The sequence below is a fragment of the Phyllostomus discolor genome, chromosome 1 (genome assembly GCF_004126475.2).
Source record: "Phyllostomus discolor isolate MPI-MPIP mPhyDis1 chromosome 1, mPhyDis1.pri.v3, whole genome shotgun sequence".
NCBI classification, from domain to species: Eukaryota; Metazoa; Chordata; class Mammalia; order Chiroptera; family Phyllostomidae; genus Phyllostomus; species Phyllostomus discolor.
This window is the reverse complement of record NC_040903.2, coordinates 101565782-101593751: the sequence shown is the minus strand read 5'-3', so window position 1 is coordinate 101593751 and position 27970 is coordinate 101565782. Positions and strand designations below refer to the sequence as shown.

The 27970-nt window shown below is 37.7% G+C and overlaps 1 protein-coding gene and 1 pseudogene across 10 annotated transcripts in view; both read left to right on the top strand.

The window, feature by feature from the left end:
- PTPN13 (protein tyrosine phosphatase non-receptor type 13) overlaps positions 1 to 27712 on the top strand; it is a 204391-nt gene extending 176679 nt beyond the window's left edge. For 9 of the 10 annotated variants that reach the window (XM_028505529.2, XM_036026879.1, XM_036026903.1 and 6 more), the window contains 8 exons: positions 9761 to 9816; positions 15881 to 15984; positions 17650 to 17798; positions 19330 to 19420; positions 21368 to 21705; positions 23402 to 23617; positions 24630 to 24692; positions 27195 to 27363. In XM_028505529.2, coding sequence (XP_028361330.1) covers positions 9761 to 9816; positions 15881 to 15984; positions 17650 to 17798; positions 19330 to 19420; positions 21368 to 21705; positions 23402 to 23617; positions 24630 to 24692; positions 27195 to 27290 — 1113 coding nt within the window. In that variant the 3' untranslated portion in view covers positions 27291 to 27363. Of the gene's footprint in view, positions 1 to 9760; positions 9817 to 15880; positions 15985 to 17649; positions 17799 to 19329; positions 19421 to 21367; positions 21706 to 23401; positions 23618 to 24629; positions 24693 to 27194 lie in introns of all 10 variants that reach the window. The other variant, XM_036026875.1, reaches the window with a different exon arrangement.
- LOC114491495 lies at positions 12857 to 14139 on the top strand (annotated as a pseudogene).
- Positions 27713 to 27970: the final 258 nt, after the last annotated feature.

The window sequence follows — 27970 nt, the reverse complement described above, 5'->3', positions numbered from 1 at the left end:
CCCTATCTCCCAATTTCCCTTTTCAACATGAAATAAAGATAATACACTGATGGTTGCTTAGTAACTTCAGTAAGAATTAGAAATTATGTCATTTACTTACTTTGGAGGAAAAACTTGCCTTTAAATCTTTTAACTTTTTGGTGAAATTTTCCATTCAAGAAAAAAGGCATCAAAAACCCATAATTTTTTGGTATGTCATTATTTTTACATCAAATAAAAGTTGGGAATTCCAGGATCCCATTCCAGTTAATATTAATGTCGGTACCTAGGTAGAAAACTTGTTTTTGATCTTTGAATCCTCCCTCCTGCCCCTCATGGATCCTTGGTCTTAATTACCATGGGGACACCTAATTCTTCCAATTACACTACAGTTTTTGTTATGATTACTTTGAGGTCTCAGTTGAGACTTGTTTAAAAATGCTGGGACAGCTAACTTGTTCATAATACATTGGAATAGTTGGGTCCAAACTTGTAAGAATAAACTGTACAAGAGTTGGTGCTCAATATATATGCTCAATATATATTATTAAAAACTAGTTGAAATTTTAAAAAAATGAAGTGACATCATCTGAGATTATTGCCTGTTTTGCTGAAACATTATATTTAGGATAAAAATGAAGGTTAATTTCATTTGTTACATTTAAGAATTGTCCTATCCCAGTGAAATAATCATTACTCAAGTTTCCTCAAATCAGAGAGAGAAAGAGAGAGAGAAGAAGAAGCAGTTTTCAAAAACATAAGATAGACTTTTCAACTTCTTACATAAGACTTTAAGACCAGATTTTCAGGGACATAGAGCTGAGAAAAAGCGTGATATAGTAGGTAAATTATATGTAAAACTGCTCAAACAAGGCATCATTCTATTTATATGAATCTGATCTTGCTCAATATTCTAGGATAATTTTTCCTTTCTTATTCTTCTTACTCTTACTATGGAACATCTTCAAAATTGTCAAAAGTAAGTCAGTTTGGATTCTTACAATAGTTACCATGCATGTACCCATACACAATCTCATATACACATGATTAAGTTCATTAAACACTTATAAATAATTAATGTGTGTAAATACATGGAAGCTTGTACCTGTTGAGTGTGTATTTCTTAGTCTGAAAAAAATGGTTACGTAAATATTGAGTATCTCAAAATGTATCATACTTTAGTGATTTTACTTAAGATGCTATTTCATACTATAAGAATATTGATTATTACAGCAACAAACCCTTTTCAGAAAATAGGTTTCTGAACATTTTAAATTATACTAACTTTAATTATATTTTCCTAATATTAAAAATATTCCTTAAAATGTATGTGCTGAAGTCTCTTATGACTAAAGAACAAATAAAAATCTTTGTCAACATAATATAGATTCTCTTTTATAATGTGCTATAGTAACAAGTTTATATCAGAAAATTTCATTCAAGTTACTTTTTGACTTTAATATGAAAATATTATATCATTCTAAAAAGATTTCAAATAGAATCATCTAAAAGTGCATGTTTCTTTTTTTTACCCACTCCTCATCTTCATGTGAGGTAGCTATTATTAAAATTTGGGGTTTTACCCATCCATTACGCATATGAAAACATAGATATTTATAAACATATGAGATTTTTTAAAATATAAACTGTAATACATGGTTCTAAATTTGGTTCTCACTTTACAATTATTATCCTCTTTCCACATGAGTACATAAAAATTTGCCTCATAATCCTGGCTGGCAGCTTGGTTGGAGCGTCATCCCACGCACTAAAGGGTCATGGGTTCAATTCCCTGTCAGAACACTTGCCTAGGTTGAGGGTTTGATCCTCTTTGGGGTTGCATAAAGGAGGCAACTGACCAATGTTTCTCTCTCACATTGATGTTTGTGTCTCTAGTCAATAAAAACATATCCTCAGGTGAGGATTTAAAAAAACTCCTCTTTCTCCATATTTCTTTAAAAAAAAACTGTCTCAATTTCTAATGCCTTCCCAGTATTGTGTTGCACAGATAATATCTTTATTTATTAAATTAGCTCTTAATGATTTTAAATTTACTGTATAAACAACAGTACAATAGATTCCTGTTTATATGTCAACTCTCAGGTTTCACAACACAAAATTAATTTTACAAAATTTAAATTATTTATATGCTGTGACGGTTTCTCCACAGACCCCACCAGTTCCTACTTTCCAACATTTGTCACCGCCACCTCCCCCAGCCCTGGCATTTTGAAGGTTTTGTTCTTTGTCTGTTTTCTTCAGGCATTTAGTTTTGAAGTCTGTCCTATTCTGCTTGGGCTATATAACAAAATACCATAAACTGGGTGGCTTACAAAACAGAAACTTATTTTCTCACAGTTCTGGAGGCTGAAAATATAAGATCAAGGTGCCAGCAGGGTTGGTGTCTCGTGAGTCCTCTCTCTTTGGCTTGGAGATGGCCACCTTCTTGCCCTGACCTCACACAGCCATTACTCTGTTTGTGCGCTACTGGTGTCTCTTCTTCTACTTTGATGAAACCAGTCCCCTTGGCTTAGAGCACCAGTTAGCCTTATTAACTCCACAAAGGCACTCTCTCTACATATGGTCACATTGGGGGTTAGGTCTTTAATCTATGGATTTTGGGGGGACACATTTCAGTCCATAACACAGTCTTTGCCTTAACCAGTTATGAAATAGAATTAAAGAAAATTTCATTCAAAACAGTTACAGAACAAACTAAAGCTCTAGGCATAAATTCAACAAAAGTGTACATGATCTGTATTAGGAAAACTTTAAAACTCCACAAAGAAGCATAAAAGAATTATTAAAGAAATTTAGTCCTTGTTCTTTGATAGAAAAACCTAAAATTTAAATTCTTTCTAGATTTGCCCATTAATTAAATATGATCCCATAAAGTTTTTGACTTTTTTTCATTTAGAGGCAGGGATGGCTTGTAAAATGATTCTAAAGTTCATATGGAAGGAACTGGGAAGTAAAACTATCCAGGACAAATCTAAAACTTAAGTTTTGTGGAGAAAGCATAGTCCTTCCAGTTATTTGGAAGTGTTATATAAATTGTCCTGCCATCAAAGTACAGGGAGATCCCACAGATTTGTGCCTTGAGAATTCAAGATGTTTAAGACCAAATATTTTGGGCCAGTCCCTCCTTAAAAATAATAAATTAGATCTCGCACAGATGGGACTCCTGCTTTAGAAGAGATTTTGACTAATGGTAAGCAAACAAAGAAAGTAAACCAGTTCAGTAAAGGAGAAAACAAAGTACTGAGATAAATCATGATAAGTTTCCATTTGTATCAAACTCTGAATTATTAAAATCACTACAGAAATTATTCTCAGAACCAGACAAATTAAAGAGACAAATATGACTAATCTTCATAGTTGAAAGGATGACTGCGCCAATATTCTGAAAAAGTGTGCTGTTTCATCTTCTATGTGCACAATATTGCCTACACTTGAGTAGTTTTAGTTCTTAGAACTTCTGAAAATATTCAGTTTTTTATAAGTGTGCCACTTTTTGGGATTACCCTAAACGAATTGTAGATTATATACTAAATTGCTTCTTAGCAGTATATTCTGCTACCCTGAAAGTTTATCAGGTGCCAAAAGTTAAGCTGCTAACCATTAGTATTATAAAGGGTATAGATTTAATTTACCATCCAGGAAATTAAATCCTTGCAAGTATAGTATTACATGATATCCTGAAAGCTAAGTCTTTAGAGATAGGCAGGGATAGGTTCATGAAGTGGCATATAGGTCATGCCAAGGAATTTAGTCCTTCCACATCTCTTGGCAGATGTCTTTCCTGAGAGAGGCAGAAGCAGTTTCCCCTGAAGCCAGGAGAGCTAGAATGAAAGGCATGTCCACCAAAGACATGACATCATTGTGCTGAAATTCATCAATACACTTCTAATTCTAGTTAGTCTAAAAACATGTTTTTAATTTTTTAATCAAAAATCAAAACTAAATTGTCAGTGGCTTCCCATCAGCTATAAGATGATCATGCTTGATGGAGGATCCAGGCAAGGCAAGCTTCTTGGGTGTCCAACCAATGCAGTCACACAGAGCCCTGTGCTCAGATGAACTCCACACTAATTTTAAAAATAATGCTATGCCATCACCATCTTCAAATTCTTAATAATTTTTCACAAGAGATATCATTTGGCACTGGGCACTATAAATAATGTAGCTGTCCTGGATCTAGGAGATACCGCCTCTCCTGTTTAAGTTGCTGGATGACAAAGGAACCTTAGAATGGGTTGGCTGTAATACAAATCTTAAACTTCTTTTAAGTATAATTATTGATAATGCTATTACAGTTGTCCCAATGTTTTCCCTCTTTGCCCCCCTCCACCCAGTACCCCCTTCTCTCCAGCATTCCCCTCCCTTTAGTTCACGCAGCTTATGCGTGTAAGTTCTTGGGCTTCTCCATTTCCTCTGCTGTTCCTAACTTCCCACTGTCTATTTTGTTCTTACCATTTATGCTTCTTAATCCCTGCACCATAACCCCATTCTCCCGTTTCCCCCTCTCAGATGATAACCCTCCAGATGATGTCCATATCTATGATTCTGTTCCTGTTCTGGTTGTTGCTTAGGGGATTTTTGGGAGGAGGTGGGGTTGGGGAGCTTGGGGATTTTGTTTTCTTTTAGATTCAGTTGTTGATAGTTGTGAATTTGTTGTCTTTTTAATGTTCAGGGGTTTGATCTTCTCTTTCTTAAATAAGTCCCTTTAACATTTCATGTAATAATGACTTGGTGATGATGAACTCCTTTAGCTTTACCTTGTCTGGGAAGCATTTTATCTGCCCTTCCATTCTAAATGATAGCTTTGCCGGGAAGAGTAATATTGGTTGTAAGTCCTTGATTTTTATCACTTTGAAGACTTCTTGCTCATCCCTTCTTGCCTGCAAAGTTTCTTTTGGGATACCTGCTGAGTGTCTTATGGAAACTCCTTTGCAGATAACTCTCTGCTTTTCTCTTGCTGCTTTTCAGATTCTCTCTTTATCTTTAACTTTTGGCATTTTAATTATGATGTATCTTGGTGTGGTCCTCTTTGGATCCAACTTGTTTGGGACTCTCTCTGCTTTCTGAACTTGTATGTCTATTTCCTTCATCAAACTAGGGAAATTCTCCTTCTTTATTTTTTTACAATAAGTTTTCAATTTCTTGCTCTTCCTCTTCTCCTTCCAGCATCCCTATGATTCAGATGTTGGCATGTTTGGAGATGTCCCAGAGTTTCCTAAGCCTATCCTTATTTTTTTGAATACTTGTTTCTGCTTTTTGTTCTGGTTGAATGTTTATCTCTTCCTTATGTTCCTTATATTTGAATCTGGCGTCCTTCCCTTCTCTGTTGAATTCCTGTGAATTATTCTTTATTTCATTTAGGGTGACCATCATTTCTTCCTTTATTTTTTTGCCATACTCAAGGATTTCCCTGAGCATCCTGATAACCAATGTTTTGACTTCTGCATTTGATTGGTTGACTGTCTCCATTTTGCTTAGTTCTTTTTCTGGAGTTTTGTTCTGTTCTTTCATTTGGGGCATATTTCTTTGTTGCTTCAATTTAGCAGCCTCCCTGTGTTTGTTTCTGTGTATTAGGTAGAACTGCTTTTACATAGGTCTTAGTAGCATGACCTATCTAGGAAAGGTACCTGTAAACTGTGCAGGGTAGAGCCTTCAGTAATTTCCAGGGTGGGGCAACCCACTTCACCACTTTGTGGCTGTGTGGGAAGGGTTTGGAGAGGGGACACTGTTACCTCCTGGCTTCTGGATGTTCACACAGGGCTTGCCTGGTTTCCAGTCACTTCACCCCCTTCTCATGTGCTACTGATGCCCTTCCAGCTGCTGCCACAATGGTGAATCCCAGAGTAGATGGGTTTGCATATGTTCTAAGACTGTGCTCACCCTTGAAACAGTGAAAATCTGACAGTTTCTTCCTCCACCCCAACCCCCACTAATTTTTATAGGCAAAGGTAACAGGTATCTACCTTCCCAGTGCTAGAACCCTGGGCTGTGTGGCTGGCCTGAGCCCGGGATTGCTTGCTCCCAAGGTATCCCTCCCATCCATTTAGCTACAGCCTATCCTCACCACACTGCCTCTCCACCCATCTCTATGACTCCGCCCCTCTTACCCTTCTGGATGAATATGTCTTCTTTCAGTCCTTGATTGTGGGACCTCCATTAAGCTCAATTTTCTGACAGTTCTGGGTGTTACTAGTTTTGAGATCTAGTTGTAATTCTTTCTGTGGTTGCATGAGGAGGTGAAGTATGTTTACCTATGCTTCCATCTTGACCAGAAGTCTAGAAATTTTAAATATTTTCCTTAGGGCAACACTACAGCTGCCTCCTCTTCCAAGAACTGGTAATCCATAATGAGAAGAGAAACTGAAGGTCACTCTCCTCAACCCAACCCTACCTTCAGCATATGCAGATAAACTTTGCAAAAATAGTGGGAAATTACTTAATACAGGGATCACTGTATTTTTTTAATTGGTCTTTATCTCACCACCTTAATGTTAATAATAGCACTTGACTCTTATAAAAGGCTTTGTAATTTTCAAAATCATTGCACATGTAGTTGATTCTTAGACTAGAATTACAATGGAGAATGAGAAATTCAAATGACTTTACTGGGGAAAAATTTGAACCCAGACAAAAAGGATCAACTTTTAGAAACAGGTAAGGTCTAAGAAGCTTCCTTTTAGTTGTCAGTGGATAAAAACAAACTTTTTTTTCTTAGAAGTTCTGCATTTCACTCAAATGAATTGAAATTTATATCAGAATAACTTAATTATAGGTACTTTTTAACTCCATAAAGTCTATAACTAAAGGGTCTTATTAAAGGTTTTTAATGTTTTTATTAACTCACACAACCTCCTGTGTCTCGGGCATAAGTATTTGTGGGCATACAGTGGTAAACAGACATGATTCCTGCCCTCATGGAGCTTACAGTGTAATGGAGAAGGAAAGAATGATCAAAGAAACACAAACACAGACTTACAAGTTGTGATAAGGTCTATGAAGTTTGTTTTTCTTTTTTTCTTTTTTTTTTAAGTGCTACAAAAGAGCACAAGGAGACCTACCTTAGACTGGCTGCTTAGGGAACAGTCTCAGAAGGCAAAGACACTTATATTGAATAAAGACAAAAAGTACCTTCCATACGAAGAGCTTCATGGTAAAAGGAGATGAGTGAGTTTGAAAAACTGAAAGAAAGACCTGTGGGTTTGAAGCCTAGTAAGTGAAAGAAGGAAAAGAACAACCAGATTGAATGGCAGAGGTAGACAGGGTCCAGATAATTCAGGGTCTTGAAATGAATTTTTCCTTTGTTATGATAATTTGTCCTGATAAAGGTCAAAATGTAAGATGTCTTTATCCATGTAAGAATGCAACATCTTAGGACTTCCGGCAAGATGGAGGAATAGGTGGACGAACCGTACCTCCTCGTACAACCAAGATTAGAAAAACAATAATTTACAACAATAATTTACTATCAGAATAACACCCAGATCCGGCAGAGGATTTATCTGAATGGAAGTCGGGCAGCCAAGAAGTTGAAGTAGATGCGTTCATCGAGACTGGTAGGAAAAGACAAGCTGGGCGGGCGCGGTGCTGGCTCGGGTCGGCGGCGTGCGGAGGTGGGGGAAGGTTTGGCACGAAATCGGCGCAAAAGCCATCCGGGGGCGCAAGAACGCAGCGGTGATCCCTGAGTACACAAGCTGCGGCTGGCAGACCCAAAGGGGTAGCGATTGTGGACCAGGGCAGAACTCGCGGCCCGGAAGCCCAGAGAAGGGTCTGAGTCCAGGAGAACGGAACTATCGCCATTGTTTTCTCCCGTCCCTCTCCCGCCCCACCCCCACATATAACGTCACAATCTAGCGACTGGGGTGCCCAGCCCCGGTGAGCACCTAAGGCTCCGCCCCCCACCATAACGACAGCAACCAGACCGGAAAAAAAAATTTAAAAAAAGGAGAGACGGGAAAAAAATATGTTTTCAACAAAGCAGACCAGTCCCCCAGGACTCATCCTTTTGAGCGACCAAGAAATAGCCAATCTATCAGATGCGCAGTTCAAAACAGTGGTGATCAGAAAGCTCACGGAACTGGTTGATTTTGGACAAAATTTAGATGAAAGGATGCGGGTTACCATAAAAGAGATGCAGGAAGATACGCAGAGGAGAGCCAATAGTGAAAGGAAGGAATATGAGTCTCAAAACAATACAGTGGACCAGAAGGAAGATAGAATCAACCAAGCAGGAAAGCATGATGAAATAAGAATTCAAAAAATTGAGGAAAAGATTAAGAGCATCCAAGACACCTTTAAACGTTCCAATATCCGAATTATAGGGGTACCAGAAGGGGAAGGGGAAAAGCAACAGATTGAGCACGTATTTGAACAAATAATAAAGGAGAACTTCCCCAATCTGGCAAAGGGAACAGTCTTCCAAGAAATCCAAGAAGTTCAGAGAGCCCCAAAGAAGTTGGACCCAAGAAGAAACACCCCAAGGCACATCATAATTACATTAGCCAAGGTAAAAACGAAGGAGAGAATCCTAGAAGCAGCAAGAGATAAGGGGACAGTAACCTACAAAGGAGTTCCCATCAGACTGTCAGCTGATTTCTCCAAAGAGACCTTACAGGCAAGAAGGGGCTAGAAAGAAATATTCCAAGTCATGAAAGACAAGGACCTACATCCCAGATTGCTCCATCCAGCAAAGCTCTCATTTAGAATGGAAGGGCAGATAAAGTGCTTCTCAGATAAGGTCAAGTTAAAGGAGTTCATCATCACCAAGCCCTTATTTTATGAAATGCTAAAGGGACTTATCTAAGAAAAGAAGAAAAAGAAAAGACATGTATAGTAAAAGGACAGCAAACTCACAAATATTAACAACCACACCTAAAGCAAAACCAAAAGAAACTAAGTAAACAATTAGAACAGGAACAGAACCACAGAAATGGAGGGCACATGGAGGGTTAGCAGCAGGGGGGTGGGAGGAGGAGAGAGGGGGAAAAGGTATAGAGAATAAGTAGCATAGAATGTAGGTTGAAAATAGATAGGGGAAGGGCAAGAATAGTACGGGAAATGTAGAAACTAAAGAACTCACAAGTATGACACATGGACATGAACTAAAGGGGGAAAATGTGGGTGGGAGGGGGGCACAGGGGGGAGGGGAGAGAAGGGGGGAAATGGGACAACTGTAATAGCATAATCAATAAAATATATTTAAAAAAAAAAAGAATGCAACATCTTCCACTTGAATCAAACTGCTCCTTTAGTATTTGGATCACAGAGACACCATACTCAATTATAGTACAAACTGACTGACCCACACCCACTATGGAGTGGCCCCACACTTGACTAACAATAGGGCAGGACAGTTTAACACTTTGGAAATTACCAAGATATTTCTGGAGAGCCCATTTTTCAGATTTTGAAATTGAAGTAGTATAAAGACATACACCAGATGTGCATATCTCAATAATCATTAGATTTTCATCTTGCTTTCTCCTTACTGCTATACCATTAATATCCCTTATATAAGACATGAAAGGCCAAGATAAATGTGAAAGTGAATAAGCAGAACTTCCAGCAAAATCTCTTGGGCCACTGGGAATGCCTCAGCAGTTTGGCATGTATTAATTGAATGTCATATGTGACTTTGTAATATGAAGATCAACAATAACAGTACATATAGGAAATAACAGGAAAAAGTTTGAACATAATGAGATTATTTAAATTTTTTTTAATGTTTACAATGGACTATTCTTTTTATTTCTCTTTGATGTAGTCTACCAGAATGAATGGCTGTGAAGAATATTGTGAAGAAAAAGTAAAAACTGAAAGGTAAGAAAAATAATTGTTTAAGTATTTATAATAATTCCATTCTTTTTTTAGAAGTGCTCTGAAGATTTCCTTTTAGATATTGATTTTAAAAATAATTTGTTCTTTTCCAACAAAATGAGAATTGTTGCATAAATTATGGAACTATGGCTGAATATGAAGAATGTTTTACAAATATTGTTACAAGGAGGTTCTAGTGACATGTGACAATATGTTATAACATTTCTTCAAAACATTATTCTCACCCTGGCTGGTGTAGCTCAGTGGATTGAGTGCGGACTGCAAACCAGAATCGCAGGTCCGATTCCCAGTCAGGGTACATGCCTGGGTTGCAGACCATAACCCCCAGCAATCGAACATTGATGTTTCTCTCTCTCTCTCTCTCTCTTTATCTCTATCTCCCTCCCTAAAAATAAATAAATAAAATCTTAAAAAAAAAAAAAAATTATTCTCTCCAGCATGTGAAAAAATGGAAAAAGGTCTAAGAGGAAATGTGCCAACAATGATGATATTGATTATCTTCTCTGGTAGGATTATATATAACTTGTTTTTATGTTTCTACATTTCTCTACATTTTATAAATTTGTTTCTTTAATAAGAAAATGAAACCAAAGAAGAAACATTTAAAAACTCCACTACTTTTTTTAAAACAATTTCAAATATAAAATAAGATTTTTGCAATACTAACTGATGGATCAAGGAAAGTTATATAGAAGGGGTGACCCCCCAAAACAGAATTTATTTATAAAAAATTGTGTACTTATTCTTACATGTTTAAACTTCAGTCACCTTCAAAGTACTCTCCATTTGATGTAATATACCTATCAAGATTTTTTCCACTGCTCAGAACAGTTTTTGAACTCATCAATTTTGATGCCTTTTAGTGCTTCTGCCATGTTTTGTTTCACCTCTTTCACATCAGCAAAATGCTTCTCTTTTTTTAAATATATTTTATTGATTATATGCTATTACAGTTGTCCCATTTCCCCCCATCACTCCCCTTCATCCTGTACACCCTCTCCCACCCACATTCCCCCCCTTTAGTTCATGTCCATGTGTCACAAGTTCATTAGCTTCTACATTTCCCATACTATTCTTACCCTCCCCCTGTCTGTTTTGTACCTACCATCTATGCTACTTATTCTCTGTACCTTTTCCCCCCTCTCTCCTCCTCCCACTTCCCTGTTGCTAACCCTCCACGTGATCTCCATTTCTGTGGTTCTGTTCCTATTCTAATTGTTTGCTTAGTTTGTTTTTGTTTTAGGTGTGGTTGTTAATAATTGTGAGTTTGCTGTCATTTTACTGTACATGTTTTTTATCTCCTTTTTCTTAGATAACATTTCATATAATAAGGTGATGATGAACTCCTTTAACTTGTCCTTATCTGAGGAAACACTTTATCTGCCCTTCCATTCTAAATGAAAGCTGTGCTGGATAGAGCAATCTTGGATGTAGGTCCTTGCCTTTCATGACTTGGAGTACTTCTTTCCAGCCCCTTCTTGGATCTAAGGTCTCTTTTGAGAAATGAGCTGACAGTCTGAAGGGAACTCCTTTGTAGGTAACTGCCTCCTTATCTCTTTCTGCTTCTAGGATTCTTTCCTTCATTTTAGTCTTGGGTAATGTAATGATGATGTGCCTTGGTGTATTCCTCCTTGGGTTCAACTTCTTTGGGACTCTCTGAGCTTCCTGGACTTCCTGGAAGTCTGTTTCCTTTGCCAGATTGAGGAAATTCTTCATTATTTGTTCAAATAACTTTTCCACTTGTTGCTCTTCCTCTTCTCCTTCTGGTACCCCCCATAAGTCAGATGTTGGAACATTTAAAGATATCCTGCAGGTCCCTAAGCCTCTCCTCATTTTTTTGAATTTTTGTTTCTTCATTCTTTTCTGTTTGGTTGTTTCTTCCTTCCTTTTGGTCCACACCGCTGATTTGAAGCCCAGTTTCCTTCCCATCACTGTTGGTTCCCTGTACATTTTCCTTTATTTCACTTAGCGTAGCCTTCATTTTTTCATCTAATTTGCAACCAGTTCTGTGAGCATCCTGATCACCAGTGCTTTGATCCATGCATCTGATAGGCTGGCTATCTCTTTGTCGCTTAGTTGTATTTTTTCTGAAACTCTGATCTGTTCTTTCATTTGGGCCATTTTTTTTTTTTGTCTTGACGTGCCTGTTACATAGTGAGGAGCGGAGCCTTAGGTGTTCACCCAGGCGGGTCAACCCAGTCACTGGATTGTGATGCTGTATGTGGGGCAGGGGGTTGATGAGGGAACAATGGTGCTTGCTTCACTCTCTGCCGAATTTCAGTCACTTCCTCCGCTACCCATAATCAAAGTAGGACCTTCTAGTGCTGGTTCCATGTGGGTGGGCTTGTGTACACTATAGGACCCTGTGGGTCTCTCCAACAAACTCTCCTGTGAGGCTGGGAGTCTCTCCCGGCACCTCAACCCCCACAGGTGTTTTCAGTTGGTGTTTTGAGCCTTTATTTCCCTGCACTGGGACCCTGGGTTGCATGGTCTGTCTCACTCCCCAGTTTCACCTGGTTTATCTGTATGCAAATATGGGACTGGTGGTCTGCCAGCCGCCTTGCGCACCAAGCCTTTCCACAATCCACCACCTCACTGGGTCCACCAGCCACTGCTTTTTTTGCCGCAACCCCTTTTTGCCTGGCTGCCTGACTCTGCCCCTTCAACCAGTCTGGATGAACGTGTCTACTTTAACTCCTTGATTGTTGGACTTCCATACAGTTCAATTTTCTGTCAGTACTGGTTGTTTTTTGTTTCTAAATTTTGGTTGTCCTTATACTGGTTGTGCAACGAGGCACAGTGTGTCTGTCTACCTATGCCTCCATCTTGGCTGGAAGTCAAAATGTTTCTCTTTGAGGGCCTTTTTCATCCAGTTGCTTGGGCCTGGATCAGGTGAATAGGGAGTGTGGGGCACCGAACATGGCTATTTTTGGTCAAAAACTATTGAACACTTGGCGCAGCATGGGCAGGTGCACTCATAAATCACCCATTATGAAATACGCAAAGGTGTTGAAAGAGTCCTCAAAAAAAATTCACTGAAGCTCTGCCCGAATTCACTGAAATTCACTGAAAAAATTCAGTGCAGCCTCTCACAACAGTGCCAGCTGGTACACTGACACAGATGGGTTCCTAGAACAATGACCTAGTAGGGGAAGCCTGTGCTACGAGGGGCCCACCCTCCAGAACATAATTCCGGTTTTTAGGGGGGTTCCCCCATCCTTTTTAGCTTTGCAGGAGGTGATAGCCAGAGCTACATTGAGCATGTTTTTCAACCAGTATGACAATGAAGTCACCGTTTGAAGCCTTCAGGCCAGGATTCATCAATAAATTGAATATGCAATGGAAGCTGTTGCACAAGGTTCATCCACAGTTTGTCTGAAATGAAAAACCCATGCAGTGAAGAGAGTATAGTCAGAGCTTGCAGCTCATCAGTAAAAAATTCTCCATGTTGACAACTTTATTGATACCTCAGCTGTGGGACTTACTGCTGATGCTAGACTGGTACATAATTTTATACTGCAGGAGCGCTTGGACTCCAGATTTATATTTGACAGACCTCTTCCTGTGTCTCAACTTGTATGTCTAATTGGAAGCAAGATCCAGATACCAACACAAACAAATGGCCAAAGACCATGTGGTGTTTGGCTGCTTATTGCTGGTTATGATGATATGGGTCCTCGTATTTTCCAAACCTGTCCATCTGTTAACTATTTTGACTACAGAGCAATGTCCATTGGAGCCCTACTTGGAGACATATGTCTGAGTTTATGGAGTGCAATTTGAATGAACTGGTTAAGCATTGTGCTTTCTTTAAGAGAGACACTTCCTACAGAACAGAACTTAACTACAAAGAATGTTTCCATTGAAATTGAGTGTACAATTTTTGATGATGATGATGATGATGATGTGTCTCCATTCCTGGAAGGTCTTGAAGAAAGGCCACAGAGAAAGGCACAGCCTGCCCAACCTACTGATGAGCCTGCAGAAAAGGCTGGTGAACCAGTGGAGCACTAAGTGATAATCCCTATCTCAATGTGTATTATCAAAATATGTGAGGATGCAGGAACATGTACTGATGACAATAATCTATACTTTGAACCAGAAGATGCAGTAGTGGATTAGTATGTTTTAGGAATTGGTCTGGATATGAGTTTGTGATTTTTTTTCCAAGCAACTTGACTGAAACCATATAATGAGATGCATTTTTCCTTGAGAGGGTCTATATAATAATTTTCTAGAAAGTATAGTTATCTGTACTAATATTTTTATATGAAAAACATAGTGCCTTTGTGATTTTAAAGACAACTGTGAAATAAAATTTGTTTCTTCCACTAAAAAAACAAAGGAAAATTGAATGTATTGTTGGCCCACAGAGTGGTTATGCACCAATTTTGCTTCATATTGGGTGCTATCCAAACAGCCATAGGGAGCTATTTGCATTTTCTTAGAAAAGCAAATTAACAGTGAATTTGTCACTATGTGAAGTTAGACAGGTGGTGGTGCATGTTAATGTAGAAATGCATACAGTTTTATACTTAGAAGAATAGCTTCTGAGGCAGCCACCAATAATTATAAAGATACCAGCTGTACCTGCTGGGCAAAGGAAGGGGAGGAAGGAGTAAGGGTATATTAATATACTTTTGGTAACAATTAGAAACACTATTAACATAAATTTTAATTGCATGTTTAATTCTCGGATACACTTTTTCAACATATCTGCAATCATGAAGGGTCCCATTGTTATAATAATCAATAGTATCTCTTAATGCATACAAAATAATAGTGCATCTTATAGTGATGGGTGTCATAAATTCAAAGAACTGTGGTACATACTGTTAAATCTAGCAATTTTTTCCTAAGAATTGGTCCCACTAACATATGTGTGCAAAGACATTTCTATAAGACTATTCTTTGCAACATTGTTTATAGTAGTGAAAAACTGTAATAGATGCAAAATAAATTAGGATATACTCCACAGCAAAATACTAAGGAGTTGTTCAAAAGGATGAGAAAGAAGAGAATGTCTGGTGGAAGGATCTCCAAAATATATCCTTGAAGACAAGGTATACTTAGTAGAAGACAAAACAACCTCATGAATGCAGAACTTGCAAATTAAATGTTAATTGTGACCCACATTTAGCAGAAGCAGAGGAAAACACCCACCCTAAAAGCAGCATAATTGTCCTGTTTTGACATTTTGGGAATATTGGACAAATGTACTCCACTTCGTTCCCCTGAGTATCAAAGAAGTGAAAAAATGCATTGATTTTCAGGCTTTTACATTATTTTTCATAGTACTAAACATTATTCTTCTACCTAGTTTTGTCTTTTCTAGCCATCTGTATTACCAAGAACACAGCATTGGTTATGCACCCCTAGAATAATGAGGACTTGTACTGAGTTTTATTACATTAAGCGAGTGCCCGGATACAGCATTGTCCTTCTAGCTCCCAATTATAGCAAAAAAATAATATTCATCAATAGGGACTTCTGTAAGTAAATTAATGTGCATTTGTTACAAAACAAGAGAGCTATGTTGCCACAATTGTGATCAGTTATCCATGTTGAAAGGTGGACAAACCACCTTCTCTATCCCCAAGGGGACTCCCGTGGTCTGAGGTTCAGAGACTTGGGATTTGTTTGACGATAAATTTTAAGAATTGTGGGTTAGGGCCCTGACTAGCCTGGCTGAGTTGGTTGAGCATTATCCCACAAACCAAGAGCTCGCTGGTTTGATTCCCGGTCAGGGACAATGCCTGGGTTTCGGCCCCGTCCCCAATTGGGACATGTGCAAGACACAACTGACCAATGTTTCTCTCACACGTTGACACTTCACTTCCTCTCTTTCCCTGCCTACACCACTCTCTAAAAATAAATAATGTCTTTTTAAAAAAAAAAAAGAATTTTAGACTTGGGTTTTTTAATCAGATAATCTATTTAAAAAATACCATACTTATAGAGAAAATAAGTAGTTCTAGGATATAATATTTATATTTATGTTGCACAAAACTAAAAAAAATTTTACAGTTGTGTTTCATTTTCATAGATTAATTCAAAACTCACAAGAAAGGAGGACTGATGGTGATGAAATGACATGGGAAAGTGATGAATCGCCAATAGAAACAACAAACCATGAAGATTCCCATAAAGGCAAGAAGTTTATTAGCAATTTTTTTCATCAGAAAAACAGTGGATAGCCCCTGGCTGGTGTGGCTCAGTGGATTGAGCATGGACCTGTGAACCAAAGGGTCGCTGGTTCAATTCCCAGTCAAGGCACATGCCTGGGTTGCAGGCCAGGCCCCCAGTATGGGGCACACAAGAGGCAACCCCATACACATTGATGTTTCTCTCCCTCTCTTTCTCCCCTTTCCCCACTCTCTAAAAGTAAATAAATAAAATCTTTAAAAAAAAAAACAGTGGATAGAAAAAAGAAGGATCTGAAAAGTATATAAATTTCAAAATATATGGATATGTTATTTCACCAAATGTACACATTATTTGGTTCTACACAAAAAGTTAAATCATATAACAGGCAAGCATCAACATCATTTCCATAATCAGAAGTTTGCACAGCTATAGATGAAAATTTCCAGTGGCTTGGTGTAAAATGAACAAATACTAGTTTAAATAGAAATAATTTTGCCATTCTGGGAAAAGTCAAGGAGCACATTTTATTTATAGTAAAATAGGTAGAATAGCTCAAAGATATGAATTTATTACCCTTGAATCCCAACCTCATTTTTTAAGAGCTGGAGTCACTTGCTCTGTTCCTGTTACTGCCTCTCTCGTTTTATAACTAAGCCAGGGGAGAAATGAAGTTCTTATCCAGAGTTTCATTTCTCTTTTTTCATTTAAGGAAATGTTATACTAATGCAATGAAAGAGCATGGTTTTATAACTTGAAGTCTTAATTAAAAGGAATTAAAGAAGTTGCATGAATACTTTTTGGATGTAGGTAGACTGTGGTCAGGGACAGTGCTGGCCCCTCCTCTTGCCCATACTCTGTTGTCCTCTGTTCCTGTGGCATCCACCCTCAGCTCTGTAAACGTTTATGATTATTTCATGTGAGTGAATTTTGTGCTAAAATCTAACCTTCACCCCAGCCAGATGCTAAGCCTCTTGAAGTACCTCGTACAGCTTTGTATCACCCACAGTGTCTAGCATTGCTATTGGCTGTGTAGTAGCTGTTTCATCAAATTACTTCAATCAACTGATTGACAAATGAAAGCTACACTTGTGTAGAGTATAGCAAACTATCTCTCCTACTCTTTTTCAGGGTAATAGTTACCTTCTGTTATGAGCAGGTACTAAATTAGGCACATCTATTCTGAGACACTGATAATCACCTAAAAACTGCAAGGGCTTCACTTGCCTGGAGAAAACTATCGAATACCAGAGATACCAGCAGGGAGTACCAGGAGTGGGCACATGAGAGGGAGATCAGTGTTTCTGGTGTATCACCCCATTGTAAGGAATTTCTGAGGCATTTCCCTCCCTCTTTTCCCCATGTGCTTGGAAACTGGCTTAAATGCAAAGGGATGGGAGGACTAGATGCATTTTCATCAAGAAAATAGTGCCACTGGAGCCTTAAGAATTTCTCAACAGCTAGGTGTTTCCTTGAAAGCTAAGTACAAGGGCCTTGCTGTGGCCAACATTTTCCTGTGTTGATTGTACTTATCTGCCTAGTTATTAATTCTAAAGACTCTTTCACTCTGTAAAAATAGATGAGGTGACAATAGACTAAATTTAGTTCCCTTATTGGACAAATCAGCTCTGGGGGAATTTTTGTTTTAATCAACTGCTATCTTCTTGTTAGGCCATCCCTTTCTGACGAATGAGGAACTCGCTGCACTTCCCATTGTCAAAGTGCTTCCCTCTGGTAAATACACTGGCCCCAACTTGAAATCAGTCATTCGAATGTTGCGGGGTTTGCTAGAGCAAGGAATTCCTTCTAAGGAGCTGGAGGTAAGTAGCTTCTGCCAATGGTGTTTTTCTCTCAAGATTTTAGAAGTTAGAAGAAATTTTGAAAATGTCTATTACTTTACAACTTTACAACTTAACTTCCAACTATAAAAGTACCATCTCACCATATCTAAGAGTAAATTATTTTTTTAAATTAGGATCCTAATAAATAGTATTGATTTAAAGGGATGTCTTCAGCCACTGTGGAGCTTGATAATTCTCCCTGAAGATTATTCTCCCTGCTTCTTATTTAGGAATAAAGTGTTTTGTTTTGTTTTTTAAGTCAAGTATCAATTCCAACCATCCGCTGAACTTCATACTCAACACACTGTAGGTATGGTTCATCATTAGCTACAGTTTCTAATTTAACACAGCTCCAAGAATATACCGTTCCTCTCAATTTTGCAAAAATTATTTTTTTAAGATCTTAAGTTTAAATGTTAGAGAGTTTTCATCACAACCTTTGGTAAAGTAAATCCTTTATTTTCCTTTACCACAGCAGCTTCTTACTTTCTTCAAAGCATATATCACATATGTGCTCATTTACTTCTTTACTGCCTTTTTCTCCCAACAGACTATAAGCTCCAGGAGGGCCAGAATCATGTCTTTTTTTCTCACAGTTGTATTGCCAACACTTATTACAGTGCCTTGCAGATACATAGAAATTTTCCATATATATTTGTTAAGTGTGTGGACGGACAGACGGACGGACGGATGGATGGATGGAATGAAAAGTGAAAAATAGTTGACTGTAGAACATAATACTGTCTAACTACAGCTCTGCCACATGGAATATTCTTTGACCCCACAGACAATATTATCAGGAAATCCTGCTCCAGCTTATTACTTTAAGCCAAAGTTGGTGTTATGAGTTGCATCTTTTTCTAAATTCTAATTATAGACATCTGCATTTAAAATTAAGGTGCAGAGATTGGAATGATGCAACCACACAGCAGGGACACTGGCAGCCACCAGAGGTGGGAGAGGTGGGGATCTGTGTGTCTCCTCTGGAAAGACTGGCCCTGTTCCCATCGTGAATTCAGCCCAAGGAAACTGACCCCAGTCTTCTGGCTTTCCAAACAGCCAGATAATAAATTTCTGTTGTTTTATGCTTCGTAGTTTTTGTGAATTTGTTATAGCAGCCACTGGTAATTATGGGTGATTGTGGGAGATTGTGTAGATTATAGTCAAGATTCTTTGTAGTTTTAAAGTTCATGCATTCATTCATTCAACCAACTAATAAATATTTGAGGAAAAACAAAATAAAATTAAGCTACAAAGTGCTACCTCACAAAGTTAGTTGATGGCAACAGTTAAAGATTTTTGCAACAATGTATTTTAACAACCAGTATATTGAATTAGTATTGGGAATTTAGACTTATTTATCTTGATGAGACATATATGTTTCTTAACACTCAAAATCTTCCCTGAACAATAGCCAGTTTGGCACCCTGAACATTTAAAGCATTTGCAATGATTACTGAATTACTGCTTATCTTAACAAATTTAACTTTATTTCCATTTTTGCTTACAGAATCTTCAAGAATTAAAGCCTTTGGACCAGTGTCTAATTGGACAAACTAAGGAAAACAGAAAGAAGAACCGATACAAAAATATACTTCCCTGTAAGTTCCAATTTGGCTGTGAATCAAATGTATAATATAATTTAACTGATTTAAAATTTTTATGCTAGTTTATCTTATCTATCACATTAGTGCACATTCAAAGATTTGTATTAGTAACAAATAAATTTAGGTATACAGTGTGAATTCCTTTTAAAATTATCTATGTATTTGGAAAATCAATTAGAGAAATATTAAATATTTCTTAGGCATTCATGAATTACTACTAGCATTGCACTAAAAGTTAATCAGTGCTGCCATGATGGGTGTGGCTCAGTGGGTTGGACATGGTCCCGCAAACTGCAAGGTCATCAGTTCTGTTCCCGGTCAGGGCACGTGCCTGGGTTGCAGTGTGTGAAGCAACCAATTGATGTTTCTCTCCCTCTTTTTTACCCTCCCTTCCCCTCTCTCTAAAAGTTAACATATAAAATCTTAAACACATTTAAATTACCAAAATTTAAAATACCAAATCAGTATTTTTAAGCCTTTTTAACAATATACATTGTCTTCTGGATGAGCCATTTCATAGTTCATATTTCACAACCAACATCTACTTATTCCACTCACTGTCAGCCTAGAGAGATGCCTACGGTATGTGGCAGCTATGTACACACATGTGGCTATGGTGGCAATGCCAGGTTGCATTGTATTTAGAGTTATTTTAGGTACCAGAAGGAAAAAAAAGAAATACCCATGTTTTATACCCATATTATTAAACATTTGGTTTTTTGCAATTATATATAAATATATGCACACAGTGAAAATATTAACGTCTAGCAACTTCTTCTAAAAATTATCAGCCACGTGTGTGTGCGCATAAGCACAGTGCATTATACGCTGTGACGCCCGGTTCCATCTTCGTCAGGAAGTCCTCGCTCTAAAGATGATAACAGAACCAGTAGTGACAAATCATGTAATAAATAATAACACAATTGCATTTAATCAATCAAGATGGAAAACACAAAATTCATTTTGGAAAATTTCTTGAAACAAGTGAGTCTTAGCATTTTAAAATGGAATAGGTTATAGCTTGGCATAAAGTTAGGTGGGAATTATTTCAGGTTAAAAAACAAAGGCCAGGCTATTATCTCAAAGTCAGAGCAGGATAAGCCATAACTCCAAACCTAGTAAATGGGTTTGTTTCTGTGGACTCAGAGATAGAGTCAAGTAATAGAAAGGTAATTAATGTGGGATTTTGAAACCCATTATTAAAGTCATAATTTGGCAGTCACAGAAATTACTAGTTAAGTTTATAAATACTGGAAATAGAAATGACTTCCAATGTTTAAGTACATACAAATTAATTCTCTTGCATAAGATAGCTTATATATAGTTTTCACCAGGTGAGCCTATTTTGAAAATGTATATTTTGACTAGATGAAATTACAGTTAGACAAAGACCAGAGTCTGTGTGACTGGAGAATAAAGTGAGCTCCCTTTGTATTTATTGTGTTTGTTATTTTGGCTGCTTATCTAATAGAATATAACTTTAGGTGAGCAAGAGTTAATTATGTCCATTACATTTGTAATAAATACTTCAGTAGTTTTGTTGTGATACTAATTTTTGTTTTATGGAATAATTTTTCTGCATTGTCATTCATTATTAAATGCATTATTGTCATCCTTAAAAATAAGGATAGAAAAGAAGTAACAGAGTTGTATTTGTTTCTCTAGTTAGTTATTAGAACTTCTAAATGCATTTATTAATTTGTTAATTGTAATTTTTTTAGCCAAATCTATGTAAATAATACCAAATTTTCTGTCAGAAACTGAGTTGCCATCTTAGATATACTTGTAACTACAGTTTGAAAATATGCCTTTATTAAAATGTTTATGATTTCATCTATGATTATGAGGAATCTCTTATAATCTTTGACTCAGCCTGTTTATAAAGCTCTTCTTTAAAAACGCATGAGATACACGGCTGTGTTTTGTGTGTGAAATTTACAGATGACGCTACAAGAGTGCCTCTTGGAGATGAAGGTGGATATATCAACGCCAGCTTCATTAAGATGCCAGTGGGGAAAGAAGAGTTTGTTTATATTGCCTGCCAAGGACCTCTCCCCACAACTGTTGGAGATTTCTGGCAGATGATTTGGGAACAAAAATCCACAGTGATAGCCATGATGACCCAAGAAGTAGAGGGGGAGAAAATCAAATGCCAGCGCTATTGGCCTAATGTCCTAGGCAGAACGACAATGGTCAGCAACAGGCTTCAGCTGGCGCTTGTGAAAATGCAGCTGCTGAAGGGCTTTGTAGTAAGGGCAATGACCCTAGAAGATATTCAGGTAGGAAATTAAATCTTTCCTTTCACTAAGACTTATCTCCTAGTTGGAATGCAGGCCTGGACGCTTTCCATGATTGTATCAATGTATTTCTCAGAAAAAGCCAGTGATTTCTTGGTTCCCATTCCTGTGGAGCTAATGCCACCTATTATTTTTTATCTGATACAAATTTAGATGTGACCCTCTTCATAAATTCTTCCAGTTTCCTCCTGTATGTACTATATTAAAATAAAAATGAGAATGCAGGGCTTTTAATGTGATCATCCATCGTCCTTTGCTTAGTGATAGCACAGAATGGCTCAGAGGCTATGTGTTGGAAACTCATTTTTAAAAAACCAAACCTCTAAGTAGATTCAATAAAACTTTTTTTTAAATCTTTAAGTAGAAAATACTCCTCCCTAAACACAAAACATCTTTGGTAATACATGGACCGTTGTAGCATAAATGTTTGTCATTCAAGTAATTCCTACTGTGGCCATCTAACTACTGAGTAAATTTAGCTTGCATTAGGCAATTGGGTACACCTTAGAAAAGCTACTACTGCTTCCTGACCTCCACAGTCTATTTCACTCCTCTCCCCAGTAATACTAACTAGATGCGAGTAATGTGTTACTCACTCTTGGAATGTTAGCTTTTGTAAAGAAAGAGTAATTTTACTTTCACAGAAACAAAGCACACTTGCATTTTTGACTCAGTTCTACTGGTGGCATGTACAGAACCTGAGAATTTCCTTCATGATTTTTGATTTTACAAAGAATTAAAGTTTATACCTTCTTATTCATTACACCAGCTACATTACTTATGCTAACACAATTGTTCAATACTCCTTAAATTACTTATTTAATCAGCACGTGTTTATAGATCTCAGGCCCTGTTAGGGAATCTGAGGTTTGAGTGGTTAACAACACAGACAGAAAGAAATCCCTGACTTCATGGAGCTTACTTTCTAATGAGAAGGTAATGCTGCTGTGGAAAAAACAATGAAGGTGTTGAATGAACCACAGGGATATCTGGGGAGCAGTTCAGTCAGAAAGAGAGAGTGCAAAGGCCCTGAGACTGAATTGTGCTGAGTGTTTCTAAAGACCCACAGAGCAGTTCCTGTGGCAGGAGCAAAGGTCAGGCCTGAGAGGTAGCTGGGATAGTGATGGAGGATTTTTAAGCCATTGCATTGACTCTGGCTTTTGTCTGGGGTGAGTTTCAAAAGGGGTCATTAAAAAAAGTTGTTATCAAAACATGTTTTTCTTTTAGGATTTCCAAAAAGTAGTTTTTACCAGTATTTAAAATGTGGATCTGGACCTGGTCAGATAGCTCAGTTGGTTAGAGCATTATCCTAGTATACCAAGGTTGTGGGTTCAATCCCCAGTCAGAGCACATACAAGAATCAAACAATGAATGCATAAATAAGTGGAACAGCAAATCGATGTCTCTCTCTTATTCTTTCTCTTCCCCTCCTCTTTTCCTCCTCTCTCTCTAATATCGATAAAAATAAAAACAATTAAGAAAATTAAATGTGGACCTAGCGGCCTCCTTGATAAAAGTTCCCCAGATCTTTGTTGTTTCACGGAGTCTTGTCGCTTTCCTTTTCCTTTAATTTGATCCCATGGAAAAGTCAAAATTTGAAAAGACAAAATATCAAGAACTAAATACATGTGTACAGTATAATATGCCTTTATATTCTTATTCTGTTGTGTAATTTCAGACAGGAGAGGTGCGACATATTTCTCACCTCAATTTCACTGCCTGGCCAGACCATGATACTCCTTCTCAGCCAGATGACCTGCTCACTTTCATCTCTTACATGAGACACATGCACAGCTCAGGCCCAATCATCACACACTGCAGCGCTGGCATTGGACGTTCAGGGACCCTGATATGCATAGACGTGGTTCTAGGATTAATCAGTCAGGATCTGGAGGTGAGTACAAGTACAGGGTGAGTGAGCATTTGACCAAAAATGACGGTGGAATCTACCGTAATTTTCTAATAATTTGTTGAGATCTTGGAATTTTTTTTATCAGTTTGTATGAATGCCTTGATTTTCGTACTGTATAGAATTGTACATTTAAAACTTCATAGACCATAGTGAAACAGAGATAACTTAAACTTATATTTGTTTTAATGGGTTTTTTTAACCATGTGCTGTAAAGCCTCTTGTGCAGTATGTCTTTAGGCTTGTATAAGATAAAGTCAGTACTGTTGTCATACTTTCAGGGGTAGACATATTGAAGCATGAGAGAAAGTACATTTTGAAATGAACAGGCTTATACTTTTTTTTGTTATTGTTACCTATAAATAAGAAATGTAAATTTTATTAAACAAATTGATTCTAAATAGTATACATCTAAACAGTTACTCCCAATTTAAAAATTATTTCTAAATAAACAAAGCTAATAAGTGTGATATTGCTTAAAACCTAAATTAGTATAAACCTTACATAAATATTAGCTTATAGAATTATGCATAGCATATAATTAAAATATTTGTCCTTTAAAGAATTTAGTTAAAAACAGTTCTTTCACTTCACACTCTATTATATCTACCATAATAATTTAAGTAGGACAAAATGAAATAGTCTGCTTCTCCTTGTTTCAAACTATTAAATAGCAATGAAATAAAAATCAGGAATTTTATTGATTTAATTTTTCTAATTAGAAATTAATCCAGTTTCAGAAGAACAAGGATTTCTGTTGGGGATTTTCAAATAGAATGACCTTCCCTAATTCTTGAAAGATCATAGATAAAATTACCAATTGATAGCAAAGTCAGTTCACCAACTCATTTTGTCCAGAGTAGTGTCCCCAGACTGCTAGAAGGGGAAGGGGAACGAGGTATGAAACCTCTGTAAGCCACCGCGCTGTGAGCCTTTGGGGCTCGACTCTGGCTGTCCTTCTTCCCTAACACATAGACTCTCCTTTGGTTTCTGGCAGTTCGACATCTCTGACTTAGTGCGCTGCATGAGACTGCAAAGACACGGGATGGTTCAGACACAGGTGAGTTTTGGTGTCTTCTAATAAGGGTTTTTGTGAGGTTTTCGATGTTTTAAAAGTTCCAGTTAAACCACTTCTCTTTTGAGGTTTCCCATGTTATTGCATAAACCCAAAGTTTTATGGTAATAAGAGACTTTTTTTTAACATAAGGGCTAATTCAGAAAAAAAATGAAAATATTTCTAGGCTACTCTTTATTGTTGCCTTTTAATTTAAAAAATGAGGAAATGCAGTATCTGCACTGAATAGATTACAGAGTATGAGGTGGCACCTTGGGGTCAAAATTGGGGAGTGGAACAAAGTAGTGTGTAATTAGCAGCATTCATAAAAAAATAGAAGGCAACATTGTTGCTACAGAAATTCCCCAAGAGTGAATGGATTCAGCAGCATTGATTAGAAGTCAGGAAGGCAGGCTGGGTTGCTTACCTTGGCCAAGGCACTGGTAGAGAGTGAAAGAGTGGGTCTGTTTGTCCTCTGTTTCGATATTTTCATTTCATTCACCTGAAATCAAACCAGTTTCTTACCCACTGACCTACGGCCTTGCGTCCTTCACAGGGACTGCATTACTTAGGGTGTCTGCCTGCTCTGAACAGACTCCTGCCCTTTGTGTTTGTATTGGGAGGAGGGATGTGGAAGCTACTTTCATGTATCTATAAATTCACACTTCTCTACCTCTTGAATTATATAGAAGTTTACTATTTTTATTATTTATTTTTAGACAGAGGGTAAGGGAGGGAGAAAGAGGGGGAAACATCAATGTGTGGTTGCCTCTCACACGCCCCTTACTAGGGATCTGGCCCACAGCCCAGCCATGTGCTCTGACTGGGAATCGAACCAGCGACCCACTGGTTGGCAGGCTAGCACACAATCCACTGAGCCACACCAGCCAGGGCAAAAGTTTACTATTTTTAAATTAGAATTTGCCTACTTTTCTTTCTTACACCTTTTTATTCAGATTAAGTCTTCTAAATATTAAGCTAATTTACAGTCACATTTTTTAAGTAAAGAAAACATATTGATCCAGGTTAGCAGTTCTTTAGACCCAGGCATTCGGCAGATGTCAACTAAGGGCCTAGCGAGTACTGGGCCCCTTGGAGGTGCAAGGAGCACATCAGTGAATAAAACAAAGATCTTCTAGTAGGATGGTGATGAGGAAGGCAGATAATAGACACATTAAATAAGTAAATTATATAGGACATTTGAAGGTTATATGTCTTAGAGGGAAAAAATGCAGAGCAGGGTGAAGAGGATGAGTTGTTGTATGTTGAGGTGCTTTTTTAAATAGGTGGCACCACTGAGAATAACACTCATGCAAAGATTTGGAGAAGCTGACAGAGGGGGGTCATGCATATATCTGGGAGCAAGAGCCTTTCAGGCAGACAGAGCCACCTGTGTGGAAGTCCAAGGTGGGAGTGAGTCTTATGTGTTTAAGTCCACAGCCAGTGTGGCTGAGGCAGGAGGAGGAGCAGGCAGGTGAGAGGAAGGGGATGGAGCCAGGACTAAGGTTTCCCCTAGTGAAATGGAGCCATGGCAGGACTGTCAGGGTGGAGTGACAGGAACTGACTCACATTGTGAAGGACCACTCTGGCTGCTGTGTTGAAACAAGTCCCAGTTGGGGGGTTGGGTGGGGAAGGATGCAAGGTTGGAAGCAGGGAGCTCAGTTAGGTGGCCAGCAGGGGTGGTCCTGACTGAAATAGTGGGTGTGGATATAGGGAAAAGTGGGTTTGCCAATGGTGTGTGGGGTGAGAGAAGCTTAAGGATGAATGTGTGGAAAACGTGGGAAAAATAAGACAGATGAGCAAAAAGTAAATAAAAGGGTTATTTGTTTTCCTACACTTCATAGTTGTTACCGTTTGGGCAACTTCCTCACTTTCTTGAGTGTGAGCAGGGGCGCTGAGGCGCACATGCTCCCGTGCATGCGGCTACTTTCAGTGCGGCTCAGCTCTGCCCTCCATTCAGTGTGCTGTGAATGCTTTAAATTTCCTTTCAGACTCGTTAGTTCTTGTCAAACAAGAAGACTTAGATCCCTGTGCCATCAACTTAATAGAGAATAATTTTACCAAAAAAAGTTAATTTTCAAAAAACACTGATTTCTGCATTTTTCTCTTCCAAATATTAAAAGTATTTTGTTTAGCTTCTTGGGTATTAACTTCTTGACATTTCAAAATAATAAATCTAGAAGAGTTCAATAAATCTAGAAGAAATTGTGTAGAAAGCTTTTTTTTTTCAATTATAAAAGCAAATCACAACAAAAAAAATAGAATGACCCACTGCTCAGAGACTGCTTCAGTTAGCACGCTGGCATATTTCTATCCATTCCCACCATCCCTCCCCAGGGCTTCTTCCCTCACATTCTATCCCTCTGTCTTTTGTTTTTAATTATTTTTTGACACTGCACTATTCTGTATCCTGCTTCTCACATTGAATTACTCAGACATCAAATAGTAGTGAAGCTATATTTATAAAATATTCACATTACACATCTAAAGTCTCCTCTCTCTATATAGGATCAATATATTTTCTGCTACCAAGTCATCCTTTATGTCCTGACACGTCTCCAAGCTGAAGAAGAAGAAAAAGAGCAGCCTCAGCCTCTGAAATGACCTGAAGAAGCAGCCTTCTGGATGCCTGTCCTGTTCTCGCCTTAACACCCAACAGATGCTCCTGTTACCCGTTGAAAACAAAGACCACAGGACAGCAAGTCCATAGTGTCATTACGCTTGTTCTCCTCTACCTCGGAGGGGCCTTCTTCATCACAGTGAGTTGTGTTGCGATGCTGAATTCATATAGCTACTTTAACGTGGGATAGTTATTTTTTTAAAAAATTAATACTAACTGAATAATGCAGCTCTTAGGGACAATTAAGGCAGCATTTGATTATAGTGGACATTGTTACAAGGACACACTGAGTCTATTTTTAATGTACCAATCTTGTTTATAGAAAAATTATTTTCCAGTATTTCAATAAAGTAGTATTTTATAGGGATACTTAAAACCAATATTTAAGCTTTAAATGACAGTAGTATTGGCATAGAAAAAAGTAGCAAATGTTTACTGTATCAATTTCTAATGTTTACTATATAGAATTTACTATAATATATTTATATACTTTTTCCTGAAAATGGAGTGATCAGATGTTTGTAACTGCATCATCCATTTGTTATACATCATCTCACCTTGTAAATAAAAATACACTTTAAAATATGAACAAGACCAAAGTCTGTGCAAACAAATTAAATCTTTTCAGTGTGTGTGTTTTTCTTTTTAACAACACCCAGACCCC